Source organism: Saimiri boliviensis, chromosome 9 (genome assembly GCF_048565385.1).
Source record: "Saimiri boliviensis isolate mSaiBol1 chromosome 9, mSaiBol1.pri, whole genome shotgun sequence".
Lineage (NCBI taxonomy): Eukaryota > Metazoa > Chordata > Mammalia > Primates > Cebidae > Saimiri > Saimiri boliviensis.
In genome coordinates, this window is record NC_133457.1 from 61,853,573 (window position 1) to 61,870,712 (window position 17,140).

Here is a 17,140-nt window from a genome sequence, read left to right on the forward strand (position 1 = left end):
ATTAGGAACAGTTGCACAACAACAGAAGTGATTAGCTCAATGATAATATTTTCTTTAATGGACAAAATAAGCAATTTTGATGGTGTTTTGATATTATTATGGAATTGGAATACTGAGATCTGGACCCAGATTTCAGTCAATGTTCTCCCAAGGTAAACACAAAGGGAGAGACGCAGATGGGGCCTGAAGCCCTGTTTTCATTCATGGAACCATAGTGAACTGGACGGAGTACCAGGTATGATCTGGAGCCAGCCCTAAGAGGCCTCACCACAACCCACCCACCTTACCACCACCACCACAGGCTGGTCTGAATCTAAGGAGCCAGTGGTACCAGATGCCCCATTGGAGAAAAGGAGCAGAAAGGACTATGCAAAACTGGCACAAGATGCCCTGATGCCCTCCCAGGAAGAACAAGAGAAGAGGAAGCTTTAAAACACAGTAAAAAACCACATATTGCATATGTGGTGCAATCAGATCTGCCTTTGGAGAAGTGAGGAGAGACCTAGGAGAGAGGGCAGGTATCTTCAAATATAGTGTTGCCATCTTAAATGATGGTTTCATAAACCCTGAACAAATAAGTATTCATGATATAATGGCAGTAAAATATGTAAGGGCTTTTTTCTCTTCCATTTAAATTTCTTTCATTGTATTAATTTACAAAAAAATTTACAAAAAAAAGTAAATTTAAAAAGAAGCACAATTTAAAATACTCAATCTTGTCTTTCTAATCTAGTAAGATAAAGGTATACAGTGTTGCTGTGGTTTCCTGGGCCTCAACTTTGCACGTGTGTAAAAATGCCCGTAGACACGCACACATCACCATGTCCCAGCCCTGCTATATAGAACTGCCTTCTCTGCTTCTTATATAGATGCAATAACCCCGGGAGCTGTATGCCATCTAATGATTTTTGGTTGTTAAAGTCTCTAATATCCTTAGGAAATTGGGTCACTGGGCTCTATGGTTTCACCCTGGTTTCACAGTTTTACTTGAAATTGGCATTATTCTCTTTCATAAAAATTGCTTATATCATGTGCCCACTTCAGGACACACAGCATTTTGTAAATTGCACAAGCTCTCTTTTACCAGGTTACTTGTGGACAGAATATCTGTTTAAAGAGATCAAAAGCCATCAATGTGCTGACATGAAATACATCTCACTTAAAAGCACCTGATCCTTCATTTTCTGCCTGAAGTTGCTTGTTCTCCGTGGGGCTGTTATTTGCCGATCTATCACTTTCCTGAACACTCCTCAAAGAGGAAACAGCAGAAGCTAGCATCTGCCTATACCAGGCGTCCCCAAACTTTTTACACAGGGGGCCAATTCACTGTCCCTCAGATCGTTGTAGGGCCGCCACATACTGTGCTCCTCTCACTGACTACCAATGAAAGAGGTGCCCCTTCCTGAAGTGCGGTGGGGGGACCGGATAAATGGCCTCAGGGGGCTGCATGCGGCCCACGAGCCATAGTTTGGGGACGCCTGGCCTATACAGAGCAGTGGCATCTGAGGGTTTCCCTTAATGACAATGTCTCTGGAAACCCACTACCCCTACCCCTGGAAGATTTCAGTGACCACTCTACTTCCCATAAAAGTATGTGCAAACCCCACATGGCTATTCCTTTTTGGATGTGATGACCCTGTTTTGGGGTCTGCTTTTTGAAAGAGAACCTTTTATCTCTAGTCCCTGGCTCAAAGGAAAGGAAAGAACAAATTAATACTGTCTTAAACATTGTCACAATAACAATTACTGTATTATTATTATTAGTTATTATTTAATGTCACACAGACACATTGTTTATATAAAGTTTATATACCTACAACATTTATTTGAGGGGTCATACACAAGCCCTATGAATTTTATGGATTCATTTTTTCTATTTTATAAATGAGGAAACAAACACTCATACAGGTTATGTGTCTTGCTCAAAGGGCAAAAGCCTAGTAAGTGTCCAGGCTGGAAAGTAAACACAGGTCTGCAAACTCCAAATCAGGGCTTTCCATTAGCCACGTGCCCTGAACAATGAGGAATGAACTCTGAACAGTAAAGAGCAGCTTAGCTCCCAAGGATGGCAAGTGTCATAAAGACAGGTGTCTCGGAACCAGAGGATTTCTTGAAAACAAGTTCTTGCTCAGGTGGGCTCCCTATTGAGTCATTCTTGATTCCAGGCATAGGCATCATTATCACAATAACACCCTGTCTCTGACGCCATACACAACCCACAAAGCAAATGGGCACTTTTCCCAGCTTGATTCTATGCCAACACTTCAAACTTCTCTAAGTTTACCCAACTTCCTGTTCCAAAAATTTGGGAACTCTTTTGAATGAAATAAATTTGGGAAGAATGTTCATCTTTATTGGCAAAGTGTTATTCAATGATCTTGCTAGCATGTTTTTTTTCTCAGAATAATCTTATGCTTTTTCATTTGAGAGCAAACATTGTTTCTATGTTACTAAAATACAATTGGCAAAGCCAGAAGACAAATTAAAATGTGCTCAAGTTGATCAATTTCCAGAAGCAGAACATCTGTTCAGTGACTCCCACCAATTCTTTGGCATATTCCCCCCCCATTTTTTTTTCTGGGAATGGGCCTCACACCTGAATTGTACGCCTACATGCTTAAACCGAATCTGCTAGGGGTTGGGGTGTGGAGGAGGTAAGGCGAGCAACTCAGCCTCTTCAGCTAGACACATTCAGGATATAATAGAACATTTCAGCCTGAACATGGAACCAAATGGGTCTGCTCATAATTATTTTCTTCTAACTTTTACTTTAGGTTAGGGGGTACATGTGAAGGTTTCTTATATAGGTAAATTGCATGTCACAGGGGTTCAGTGTACAGATTACTTCACCACTCAGGTAATAAACATAGTACCAATTTTTTAAATACATCAGCCATTTCAAAGAAAAATTACCTTCTAAAAATCTGTTTTAGAAACAAATTTCAAAATTTATCTCCATTTTAGTGTTCTAAGTTATTTTAGGTAGGAGATTTCAAAATATGCTTGTTAATTGCAGGGAGCATGTAATAGAAAGAACACAGATACTAGCGTCATACAGAAATGGATCTATATCCTGTGCAATTTTGACAAAGTAGCCTCTGAATGTCAACCTTCTCATCAGCATAGTAGCATCTCCCTCTTGAACTTTATGTGAGGGTTAAACGTGCTCACCTATGTAAAGCCTTAGCACAGGGCCCGGCCACCACAGATGCATAGCAGAAGTCATTTTTCTGGCTACCATCGTCACTCAAGAGAAAAGCCTAAATGAGGAATTCATCTGCAGTGATTAATGCCACCTAAAATTACCCAGTAAGCACCTGAAAGTTGCCAATATATTTATAACCTTGCAAATATAAAGAGACAAATGCTCATTAACAGGAAAATAAAATATATTTGATTCTGAAGATAAATGGGATGCGTATCTCTGATTAATTCACATTTTCAACCTCAGGGGTTAATCTGTCTTATTATTATCATTATTATTATTATTATTATTTTACAGAGCTCTAGTTTCCAAATACAATTAAGTTATCCACTTGTTATGAACACAGTGAGAATTTGTGTTGACAGAGTATGTTTTCTGTTTTCTTCGTCTTCTTCTTTTGTGTGTGTGTGGTGGGGCAGGGTTTCACTCCCTGGGCTCAGGTAATCCTCCCACCTCAGCCTCCCAGGCAACTGAGACCACAGGTGTGCACCATCATCCTCAGATAATTTTTGTATTTAATGTAGAGATGGGGTTTCAACATGTTGCTCAGGCTGCTCTTGAAGTCCTGGGCTCAAGCAATCTGCCCACCCCAGCCTACCAAAGTACTGGGATTACAAATGTAAGCCACTGCACCTGCCTTCTTTATTTTTAAAATTTAAAGCATATCCTTATTAAATCAACTTTAAAATGCCGTTAAAACATTTCTTTTTTTTTTTTTTTTTTTTCTTTTTTTAAGATGGAGTTTCACTCTTGTCACCCAGGCTGGAGTGCAATGGCGTAATCTTGGTTCACTGCAACCTTCACCTCCTAGGTTCAAGTGATTCTCCTGCCTCAGCCTCACAAGTAGCTGGAATTACAGGTGCCCACCACCATGCCCAGCTAATTTTTATATTTTGAGTATGGACAGGGTTTCACCATGTCGGCCAGGCTGGTCTCAAACTCCTGACCTCAAGTGATCCACCCACCTCAGCCTCCCAAAGTGCTGTGATTATAGGCATGAGCCACCACACCTGGCCAAAAATATTTCTTTAATGAGAATAACACTGAATCTATAAATTACTTTGGGCAGTATGGCCATTTCCACAATACTGATTTTTTTCTATCCATGGCATGGAATATTTTTCCATTGGTTTGTGCCCTCTCTTATTTCCTGGAGCAGTGGTTTGTAGTTCTCCTTGAAGAGGTCCTTCACTCCCCTTGTTAGTTGTATTCTAGGTATTTTATTCTCTTTGTAGCAATTATGAATGGGAGTTCATTCATGATTTGTCTCTCTGCTTGTCCATTGTTGATGTATAGCAATGCTTGTGATGGCACATTACTTTTGCGAATCAGCTTAAGAAGGCTTTGGGCTGAGATGATGGAGTTTTCTCAATATGAGATCATGACATCTGCAAACAGAGACAGTTTGACTTCCTCTCTTCGTACATGAATACCTATCATTTCTTTTCCTTGCCTGTTTGCCCTGGCCAGAACTTCCAATACTATGTTGAATAGGAGTGGTGAGAGAGGGCATCCTTGTTGTGCCAATTTTCAAGGGGAATGCTTCTAGCTTTTTCCCATTCTGTATAATATTGGCTGTGGGTTTGCCATAAATGGCTCTTATTATTTTGAGGTATGTTCCTTTAATACCTAGTTTATTGAGAGTTTTTTAAATGAACAGACATTGAATTTTACTGAAGGCCTTTTCTGCATCTATTTAGATAATCATGTGGTTTTCATCTTTAGTTCTGTTTATGTGATGAATTACATGTATTTATTTGCATATGTTGAACCAGCCTTGCATTCTGAGAATGAAGCCAACTTGATCATGGTGAATAAGCTTTTTGATGTGCTGCTGGATTCAGTTTGCCAGTATTTTATCAAGGATTTTTACATAAATGTTCATTGGGGACATTGACCTGAAGGTTTCTCTTTTTGTTGTATCTCTGCCAGGTTTTAGTATCAGGATGATGCCAGGCTCATAAAATGAATTAGAGATGAGTCCTTCCTTTTCAATTGTTTGGAATAGTTTCTGAAGAAATAGTACCAGCTCCTCTTTGTACCTCTGATAGAATTCAGCTATAAATTTGGTCCTGGGTTTTTTTTTTTTTAATTGATAGGCTATTTGTTACTGCCTCAATTTCAGAACTTATTATTGGTCTATTCAGGGATTCAACTGGTTCCTGTTTCAGTCTTGAGAGGGTGTATAACCATTGACATTCTTCACAGAATTAGAAAAAAACTCATATGGAACCAAAAAAGATCCTGTATACACAAGGCAATCCTAAGCAAAAAGAACAAAGCTGGAGGCATTGTGCTCCCTGACTTCAAACTATACTACAAGGCTACAATAACCAAAACAAGATGGTACTGATACAAAAACAGACACATAGACCAATGGAACAGAATAGAGATCTCAGAAATAAGACCACACATCTACAACCACCTGATCTTGACAGACCTGATAAAAACAACCAATGGAGAAAGGAGTCCCTATTTAATAAATGGTGCCGGGAGAATGTGCTAACCATATGCAGAAGATTGAAGCTGGACCCCTTTCTTATACCTTATGCAAAAATTAACTCAAAATGGATTAAAGACTTAAATGTAAAACCCAAAACTATAAAAACCCTAGAAGAAAGTCTTGGCAATACCATTCAGGACATAGGCGCAGACAAAGATTTTCTGATGAAAACATCAAAGCAATTGCAACAAAAGCAAAAATTGACAAATGGGATATAACTAAACTAAAGAGCTTCCACACAGCAAAAGAAACTATCAAAGAGATCAGACAACCTACAGAAGGAGAAAATTACTGCAATCTACCCATCTGACAAAGATCTAATATCCAGAATCTACAAGGAACTTAAACAAATTTACAATTTTTAAGAAAAACAACCCCAGTAAAAAGTGGGCAAAAAGTGGGCAAATGACATGAACAGAAACTTCTCAAAAGAAGATATTTATGTGGCTAACAAACATATGAAAAAAAGCTCGACATCACTATCAGAGAAATGCGAATCAAAACCACAAGGAGATACCATCTCACTCCAGTCAGAATAGCGATTATTATAAAGTCCAGAAACAACAGATGCTGGTGATGCTGTGGAAAAATAGGAATACTTTTACACTGTTGGTAGGAATGTAAATTAGTTCAACCATTATGGAAGACAGTGTGGCAATTTCTCAAAAACCTAGAACCAGAAATATAATTTGACCCAGCAATGCCATTACTGGTTGTACACCCAAAGGAATATAAATCATTCGATTATGAAGATAAACGCATGCTTATGTTCACTGCAGCACTATTCCAAATAGCAAAGACATGGAATCAACCCAAACGCCGATCAATGAAAGACTAAATAAAGAAAATATGGTATATATAAACCATAGAATACTATGCAGCCATAAAAAGGAACAAGATCATGTTCTTTGCAGGGACATGGATGGAGCTGGAAGCCGTTATCCTCAACAAACTAATGCAGGAACAGAAAACCAAACTCTGCATATTCTCAGTCATAAATGGGAGCCGAACAATGAGAACACATGGACACAGGGAGGGGAGCAACATACACTACACTGGGGCCTGTCGAGGTGGGGCCATGATGGGGTGGTGACAGGGTGAGCATCAGGATAAAAAGATAATGCATGTGGGCCTTAATACCTAGGTAATGGGTTGACAGGTGCAGCAAACCACCATGGCACACATTTACCTATCTAACAAAACTGCACACATCCTGTGCATGTATCCTGGAACTTAAAATAAAATTTTTAAAAAAGAAAATAAAAAATCATGATCTCAAAAGTGGACTTTAAAATACTTAGGAAAATTAATTAAGTTCATAAATTAAACATTCATGTGGAATTTAGTCTATTCTACTCTAGTCAACCAGACATTAAAGATCCTCCCAAAAAATTTCTTTAAATGTATGCATAATTTTATTGCACCTATACCATTTCATTGATTGTTTGTGTTCTATCAAAGCTATAGAAAAGAAACAAAAATACTTTATATTACAAAACCAAAATGCATTTATTTTGGAGAACATTTGAGGGAAAATCTTTTTAAGAGGTATAAAAGATAAAATAGAAACCATAAGGAATTCAACCATTAAATTATTACCAACATAAATACTTGGGCACATTTCATGCCAAACTTTTTAATTCATATTTTGATATCATATCCACTTTAGTTTCCTAACATTTAAAAAAAATGCCATTAAATGTTTACCAAAACACAGCTTTTAAGAAAGTTTTATAGAACATAGCTAAATTTATTCATATATATATGGTCTGTAGACGCTTTCATGCTACAACTAAATAGCTGAGTTGAGTCACTGCAACAGAGATCAGATGGCCTGCAAAGCCTACAATATTTAGTATTTGTCCCTTTATAGAAAAAGTTTGCCAATTCTTAGTCTAGATGTACAGGAATGTGTTTAAGTATCTCCTATTATTGGATATTCGGAACTTTCGTTTTCTAAACTTTGATAACTACAATTAACATCTTTGAACCTATTTGTCTCTAACTCTGATTACTTTCTTAGGATGTACTTTAGAATTTAGAGGAAAACAGATCAAGACTTTACAATTCTTGATACATACTGCCAAATTACATTCAGAAAAGTTTTACCAACCTACATTCAAACCAGCTGTTCATGAGCATATTCAGATCATCACATACTTGCAAGAATTTAATGTTACTACTTATTGTTATGTTGTTTTGATAGATTAATAATATTTCATGCTAATTTGCATTTTCTGGATGGTTAGAGAGGCTTGCATTTTATCTCATATGTATCTATAGGGAATTTATATTTTTTAATAATCTATTTATGTACTTTGCCCTTTTTCTTACATTATTTTAAAAGTGTTCTACATTTGAAGAATATTTATGCCTGGTGTACCACATGTGACCAATATTTTCCCTGGTTTATCATTTGTCCTTTGCTCTCAATGTCTCTTTCTCCAGGAGCTTAATCATTCTTTGGTTGGATCATTTCTAGTTTACCATACTTCCCTTACAGTTTTAATGTCTTTATCATTTTCCACTTCTTTATCTCTAACTCCTCCCAAGAGACTCCTTCAAGATAGTCCTCACTTCACTTTGATTTTCTGAAGTTTCAATTCAGTCTTTTAACATTTCTAAGATGTTAGTTTGGTATTTATTTCCTTGTAGACTTTTCTTAGTCAGCCCCTTTCTTCTACAGCATCTTTTCTTTTCTTTTCTTTTCTAACTTTTATTTTAAGTTGAGGGGTACAGTGCAAGTTTGTTATATAGGTAAACTTGTGTCCTGGGGCTTTGTTGTACAGATTATTTTCTCACCAGGTATTAAGCCTAGCACCCATTAGTTATTTTTTCTGACCCCGTCCATTCTCCTACCCTCCAAACACCCTTCACCCTACCCAAAAGGTCCCAGTATGTGTTATTTCCCTCTGTGCATGTACATGTTCTCATTATTAGCTCCAACTTACAAGTGAGAATGTATGGTATTTGATTTTCTGTTCCTGTGTTAGTTTGCTAAGGATAATGGCCTCCAGCTCCATTCATGTCCCTGCAAAGGACATGATCTTGTTTTTTCATGGCTGCTTAGTATTCCCATGATGTATATGTACCACATCTTCTTTATTCAGACCATTAATGAGCATTTAGGTTGAATCCATGCCTTTGCTATACAGCATGTTTTCTTTGAGTCTCATTGCATCGTCTCTTTTATCTCTAGATATTCTCTCCTTTTAACACTGAAGCCAAGTCTTCCTTCGACCTACTGCATTCACTATGTCTGAAAGGAGAACTTTGAGACATATGTACACAGTTTCTGAAATTTTTTAAATGTTTTATAGTAACAGTCATGGTCCTTTTATCTTGTGGTAGGCAGAATAACAACTCCTCAAAGATGCCCAGACCCTAATCTCCACAACTTTGAATATGTTACTTTATATAACAAAAGGCACTGTGTATATGTGATTAAGTTAAAGTTTTGTGTCCATTAGATTATCTGGATTATCAGGGTGATCCCAGTGTTATCATAGAGATCCATAGAAGAGGGAGACAGGAGGACCAGAGTCAGAGGAGATGTGATGATGGAAGCTGAGGTCAGAGAGAGAGAGATTTGAAGATGCTATGCTCCTGGCCTTGAACATGGAGGAGGGAGCCGTGAGCCAAGGAATATAGATGATGACCTCTAGAGCTGGAAAAGACAAGGAAACAGAGTCTCTCTTAGAGCCTCTAGAAAGAATACAGCCCTGCCAGCACCTTGTTCTTAGGACTTCTGAACTCCAGAACTGTAAGATAATAAATTTGTGTTGTTATAAGCCACCAAATTTGGGGTAATTTATTATAGCAACAATGGGAAACTAATCCAGATTTCACACAGAAAGAACTTTGCATATGTGATGAAGGTTATGGACCCTGGGATGGGGAGATAGCCTAGATTGCCTAAATGGGCCAGACCGAATCACTTGAACCCTTAAGAACAGAAAAATGTATCTGGCTAGAGTCAGGGAGATGCAACAGAAGAGGCCAGATGAGAAATGAGGGAAAGGGGTGAGTCAGAGAGCGATAAAGCATGAGAAAGACTCAGCCTACCATTGCTGAGTGTGAAGATGGAGAAAGGGGACCACAAGCCAGAGGATGAGGGTGGCCTCTAGAAGCTAGAAACGAACATCTCAGTCCTCCAGGCACAGGGAGCTGAACTCAGCAACAACCTAAGTGAGCCTAAAATTAAATACTCCCCTAGAGAAATAGCAAAGAAAGAAAGGAATAGAGCTCTGTTGACTCTCTGATTTTGGCCTTGTAAAATCCGGAGCAGAGAAAACCAGCCAAATCCTCTAGACCTACAGAACTGTGATTTAAAAAAAGAAAAAAAAATGGTGTTGTTTAAAGCTTCTAAGTTTGTGGTGATTTGTTACAACACTAATAGCAAACGAATAAACATCTCAAGTTACAAAACTCAAACTCAACCTCACAGGGTCTATTTTACTCTTATAATAAAAGTTCTGATACAGGTCAGTTGTTGGGTTGATAATTCAGTGGCTTGATCCCCTGTTCAGAGAACCAAATTCTTCCACATTTCTGCTAAGCCATCCTTGAAATGGTAGCCATGTCCCCTAGTGGTCACAGGTGGCTACAGCCACTCCAGGAATACTTCCAGACAAAGATTCATAGGAAAAAAAAACACTTTCCCAGAAGTTCCCCAGCAGATATTTCATCTTGCTTCATTGACTGGAACTAAGTTCTATGTAAACCACTAAAAATCACTAACAAGGAGGATAGAAACAGACTTGAATCAATTAAATTTACCCAAGTCACATAGGATAGGGATAGGCAACAGAATGAAAGGCAGGACTCTGCTTCGTGGGAAAAGGACAAAAATGACCATGGGTACCCATCATCAGCATTTGCCTCAAGGTTTTAGTTATCCTAGAACAGTGAGTTATTGATGCAGATCTAAGGTTGCCCAGCTGAAACAATGAGTGACTTAGCTGGAGTCCAGCTCAGTTCCCACCAAATTCAAAAACCAGAGTAGACGACGTGGATGCATGATCAGAAGTCTAAAATATCAAAGACTGAACACTGGGTTAACATTTAACTCCAAAGCAGGGACCTACAAGCCATTAAAGAGTCTAGAGAGAATGAGATTGAGAAGAAATTGAGTAAGTCATTCAAATCCAGAATACCATAAACTCTGTGTGTCCCATAGTAGGAAAGCAAAGTCTCTGAGAGATGCTGAGGAGCTAGCTATAGCTGAGCTACATGGTTAGGTAAGTGCTGGGCTGGTTGGAGATGGGGTGCTGTGTATATGGGGTGCCTCTGCTCTGCATATGCTGCACCTACCTTGGTGTTGGGGCATCCAGCTTATCACTGCTGGATGTCCTCATATCAGCAAGCTGGCTGGTCAGGTCGGGATTTATCAGTATGGGAATAAAATCTGTCCAACTTTCAGGAGGTCTCTTTAGGTTAAAGAGTGGGAGGGAGGATGGAGAGAGAATGGGTGGCAAGAGAAAAAAACAGAGGATGAATGAAGATGGGAAGGGAAAGGAGGAAAGTCAGAGGAGGGGCGTGGAGAAGAGGGAAGAGGAAGTGAAGACAGGGGAGGGGAAAGGAGAATAGAAAGAATTGTTGTAAATAAATCTGAGCACCTCATCCCTCCAACTAAAATCTTTTAACACACTGTGGTTACTACCAACAGCCTTGTTTGCCCTTTTCCCGTGCTGTAGAGCCCTGAGTTTTGTTCTGTTGTTCACCTGTATCTTAAACGACTCAGGCAATGCTAACGAAATTGATCTCATTCTCTTTGTCGATGATGATTTTAGTGTTTTGCTTATGGCCCAATTCCAGTCCATGGGACAGGTCAGAAGGTCAGCCAAAGGTCTTAGCAGAGATTTAGCATGGCTTGTGTTTCTTGCACACTCTGGGCCCTGACGGATTTTGTGGCTTCATCTTACACCCCTTACTCCCACCATCTCTCTATTCTGGCTACACTGAATTTTTCCCATGACTTCAAAGTGTCACAATCTCTTGATGCCAGAATTTGTTCTTACTCTACTCTTGTTTTCCTCCTTCCCCCACCTTTTTCTCCTTCTTTAAATGTTGCTTCTTCAAGAAGGTGTTTCTTACCCCATTGGCTAAATCACGTTTCTATTTTTACATTAGTACTCTTCTTCATTCAGCAAATCATGCAAAAACATATTATGTTTTATGTTGCCAGTCAGATTACTAAATGTTGTCCACAGGACAATCAGCCACCAAAACAGCCACAGCCCTTGCACTCAACACACTGTTGATTACTCAGTGAATGTCTGTCTTCCCAAGTGTACCTAGAAAGCTCTGTGAGGGATCTGTCTGTCTTGTATTGCACTAGTTCCCCAGCTTTTGGAATGATATCTAGCATGTAGTAGGTACTCAATAAAGAGTTGTTGAATGAGTGAATAAATAAGGAAAGTGGGGAATTGAGAATCCTTAAGCAATGGAAATACCTCTAACTGGCCCTGATGAGCAAAACATTTCTGCTAGGGAGATCAACTGTTCAATTCCAGTTTGGAAATGAAGGGTTTGGCAGGACTTGGGACTTCCAGTGCTAAAATTGAGAAACTCCTGAGTAAACCGAGACTATTTATGGCCCTCCAAACCAAAGGAGTTCCTCTGTTTGTCCTCACTTTCCACCCTTTTCTACCCATAACTGATCTTTTGGGATGATATTTCCATTCTGCCTCTAAACAAATGGAAATGTTTCAGGCTCTGCCATTGTTTCCTGAAATGGTAGATTCTCAAGGCTGACAGGTTATGTATTTTACAATCAGAATTTTAAACTCTGGACCCCTCATCTCTGGGTAGAGTGAAAGCTGCTGATGGGTGCGTTCAGCCATTTGTACTCATCATCTTCAAAACTTCTCATCCTTACAAAGGTCTCCCAAAATCAGAGCACTTTAGAGACACCAAGCTAGAAGGTTGAAAAGCCAGTGCATTCAACAAAGCATGAACCATTGTTCACGTATTTCAGAGACACTTCTGAACAGTTCTTCCACAGGCTCTGTCAAGCAGTGTTTCTCTTCTACATGAAAACTTTGAAAGAGAAGAGAGAAAAGCAAAGGTCTACCTTATATACAGGCACGCATTTGAACATCAGTGGTTTTTTTGCTCCAAGAACTGAAATTTGCTCTTCACAGAGATGATAGAATGCTTTGAAAATGACCCAAAAGACCAATGAAAATCAAAACTGCCGTCTGGTTTTTGTTTGTTCCAAGGCACAGAGTATTGGCATTAGGCTCTTAGCTCTGGCCAGAATTTCAATGTTTTGACTCCTTGCTTTGTATTCTCACTCTTCAACATCACCACAATACAGCATCCCTGTGTGTATGTGTCAATAAATTGTTTTCAAGTTTGATTTTTTTATTTAAATTGAACATGTTTTCATGGTTCATGCTTCACCTAGAACCAGCCTATTCAAAAGGGCAGGTGTTCATATTTTTATTGATGCTGACTGGTAGAGCTTATATTAAGGGTTGTTGAATTTTGACACATATAAATAAGGAAGAAAACACACACTCTGGCAAATTGTAAAGGTAAATCCTCCTCTCGAGGCGTTTTTGTATGTTCTTTTAAAACATACTCCCTGCTCATCACTGGAGCCTCTCCCCTTCAGTATTACTGGCATGGGCAATGGCAGGTCTCAGCCTTTTGTGTTTGTTTGTTTTTTGAGAGGGAGTCTCACTCTGTCACCCAGGCTGGAGTGCAGTGGCACGATTTCGGGTCACCGCAACCTCTGCCTCTAGGGTTCAAGCAATTATCCTGCCTCGGCTTCCCAAGTAGCTGGGATTACAGGCACGTGCCACCACGCCCAGCTACTTTTTGCATTTTTAGTAGAGGCAGGGTTTCACCACAGTGGCCAGGCTGGTCACAAACTCCTGACCTCAAGTGATCCACCAGTTTTGGCCTCCCAAAGTGCTGGGATTACAGGCGCCAGCCATCGTGCCCGGCCAGGTCTCAGCTTTTGAAAATCAAGTAGTCTATCTCTTTTGAAGTCATGTCAAGGGATCTAGCATGTCCCATCAGCGACTTCTCTCATAAGTGACCCACATGTGGTCTTCATGAAACAATCAATGCGTCCTCTAACTGTTACAAAATAGCTCCTCTTCACTTCACTGTCTGCACCTCTTTCTGGTCAAGTTTCTCACACAGATTTCTGAAGCATGAGCCCAATACTAGTCCATTATATGTTCCAAGCTCCACAAGTCACAAATCAAGCTCTCTGAGTGTCCTAATCAAGCCCCTTCTTCTTCATGATGGACGAGTCCACTGTGGTGGCTTCTGTTGGGGCCTTGCCCACATCCCTTCCAGCAGGTGGGCACACTCATCTCCCGGTTGCTGTGTTAGCCACGAACAACTCACAGCTGCCCTTCTCAGGGAAGGCCTCTTGAGAGAGCAGGACCATCGGACCATCTCACCTGGGAGGTTATGCCTCTCACAGGCCAGTCAATGGCCAATGACTCACTGATACGGAGTCCAAAAGTCTGAAACCCTAGCTTCAAAGGGAGACAATTCTGTGATGTGATTCATGCTCCAGAGCTCCCAGGGAAACCAAGCTGGACTGCTTTCCAACTGGAAACCTCTCATTGCTTGGCTCTTTCCCTTACCCTATCCTGTATCCCTTACTTCCCACCTCCTGAGAGTAGCCACTCAGTAATTCACTTGCACAAGAACCCCTGCTTCAGGCTCTGTTTCTAGGGAATCCAATATAAGACATGGCCTGTCACCCATGGAAGCAGGTAAGGCAGAAGAAACTCACAGCACAACAGCAGTTCTGTTCACAAACCTCTTCTAACTTTCATCTGGCCACATCCACCCTTCTTTGCGCTTCAGTGGCCAATAAGTGGTGAGCAGCAACAGTATCCGAATGAATGTTTATCAACCCCTTTTGAAAGTCTAGCATAGATGGCCTCAAATGTTAGCATCTATTTGCTTGAGCCCAGGAGTGAAATAGTTCCCTTTGACTTCCTGATGTTATATGAGGTGCATATAAAATTCCGAGCACATGACAGGAGTCTGCTGAATGCTATTATGTTAAAATCTTTTAAAATCGTGTCTTGAGAACTCATTGCATGCCATATGCTAGGCTCCGTGACAAACATTATTATCTCATTCTGTCCTCACAGTGACTCTTCTGAGGGTCACAGTACTGTTAATCCTCATTTTCCTTATCCTCATTCATAAAGCCAAATTTCAGAAAACATTCAATGCCTGGGACTTGTTCCAAACCTAGGTTTCTGCCTAATTCTTTATCAACCCTTTTTCTCACTGTGCTTGTTTCCCCACCCTGAAACTGCCCTCCCTTTTGCAGTTTGTTGCTCCTGCAACCTGTATGCAGGGGTTCCAGCTGCAGGTCCTAACTTCTTTCTTGCTGACAGTAAAGTCTTTTGTTTTCTTTCTTCCTTGGCATTCAGATCTGCATGAGTTCTGAAGAAGAACAGGATGGTTTTATCAGAGTCCTCAGTGGAAAAAAGAAAGGCCTCGTGCCCATGGATGTCCTAGAGAACATCTGATCCTGACTCCTCCTCCGTTTGCAGTAGGCAAGCTCTGCTGTGATGCCTCTGCCTCATCTCACACTGCGCCAACCCAGAGGAGCTGCCGCACTGACCCAGCCCCCAAGGAAACAGCGAGACAGGACTCAAGGATCGGAGACTGTGAAGTAACAGCCACAAAACAGAGGGCCCACTGCACAGCATACCCAGGCCGCCCCAAGTGGGGACGAGGCTGAGGGAGTCGGCAGGCAGAGCCAGATGCCATGCCTGGCAGCAGCAGCAGGACTATAAACTACAGCTGTCCCCCGGGACCCCACTCCTTTCCTGTCTGTGTGGTGTAAGTTCACACCCTGGAGTGTGCTCCAGTTTGCAGGATAGCCCAGTGCAAGGTGCAGATCCATGCAGCCATGTATCATTTTGGTTCCAGACCTGTCACCCGTACTGGTCAGTCAGTGTCATCACATTTCAGGCCCCAGCAATCTCTGTGCAGAGCATCAGAAAGGCCTGCTTCCCAGCCCTCAGCATTCCAGTGCTCCCCAGGCTCCCTCTCTTTGTGATTGTGCTGTCCATAGTGTCTGATGTGTTCTTTCTTTCTCTTCAGTCCTCTGAGTACCTCTGCCGGTGTGCATTAGATGTGAGCGCTATGTTGACATGGCGTTACCTGCAAAGACCTGACCTGCCTAAAGAATGCCGATGGGCCATCCTTCCTGCTGTCCTAGTTATTGACCTGGGTGACAGAGCAGGACATGAGACATAGATACAGTGAGGAAGATAAGTGGGGAAAGGTGGGGCAGAGAGCTCTTACTTACTGAAGATTATACAGCCCTTTCAGTTAGGAAGTCCCTATTTGAAGGAGATGGACCTGGGAAAGAGACTCTAACAAAAAGTCTCCACTTTCACTTTGCATCCTCTCTGTTGGAGGCAGCATTTTTCCTTCATGCTGTCCTATAGGACTCCACTTTGGAGGCTGAGCCTACCTTGTGGAGAGCCAGGAACATGGAGGGGAAACAACAGCGTCTTAGAAGAAATGTAGCCAAATTGGAATCCATTCTTCTTTAGGGCAGTATATTATATCCTAGGAGATGTAAAATGGAAAAGAACCCTCATGCTTTATCCTTCTGAAAGTAGAGGAACTAGGGGCCCAATTAGCGTCATCTAGGGGAACCCCTATGACTCTGTACTTGTACTAATGTTTACAAGAATGCAATATACTGTGATGCCTTCCTACTCAAGCCTCCTAGCATTCAAACTTGCATCCTATTAGTCATTAATATGGTTAAACTTACTTCACAATGACCTTGGAATCAATGTCAGTTTGATTTATTTTGTTACAGTGCAATAAAATCATTAGAACAGTGGTTTTTAAAAGACTTAAATGGGTACATCCTATGCATGTAAACATTATTTCCCAAATCAAAGCATCATTAGTCTCCATTTATTTCTTTGGTTTTTATGCATTGTGAAGTTGGGAACTGAGAGGGAATGGCTGTTGGTTTCACAGAAGTTTGGGTGCCTTACTCTTACCTTAAGGCCAGCATCCATAATTTCCTCCCTCTCGGATGCCACATGCAAAACCAGGTACAATGTCAAGATGGATTCTTTGAGAGCCAGGGTAGATCATATGACTGTCTTTCTGTAAAATTGGATGCCTAGTACAAATGCTCTTTGCCTCTAATTCAGTATTCCATTTAATAAAAACAACACAGTGGCTGGAAAGGAGCATCAGAAACGTGTCCTGATCTCTTCTTTCTGTTGCGATATCCATTGAATTTTTGGTACAGTGATGTCACATCATATGCATGTTAAATTAAGAAGAATCCTAAAAATCAGTTTGCCTTTTACAGTTGAATAGAAGGAAGATGTGGTACCTAGCCTCCACAGTACTCTCCCAGTGATCCTACCTCCTGATTCTTTCCCTTGTGTAGTCCCTTTCCA

General features: G+C 40.6%; 1 protein-coding gene across 1 annotated transcript in view; it reads left to right on the forward strand.

Moving 5' to 3' along the window:
- STAC (SH3 and cysteine rich domain) overlaps positions 1-16,934 on the forward strand; it is a 158,481-nt gene extending 141,547 nt beyond the window's left edge. Inside the window, exon 11 of the mRNA XM_003930911.3 lies at positions 15,128-16,934. Within this exon, the coding sequence (XP_003930960.1) occupies positions 15,128-15,226 (99 nt within the window). The 3' untranslated portion in view covers positions 15,227-16,934. The remainder of the gene's footprint in view (positions 1-15,127) is intronic.
- Positions 16,935-17,140: the final 206 nt, after the last annotated feature.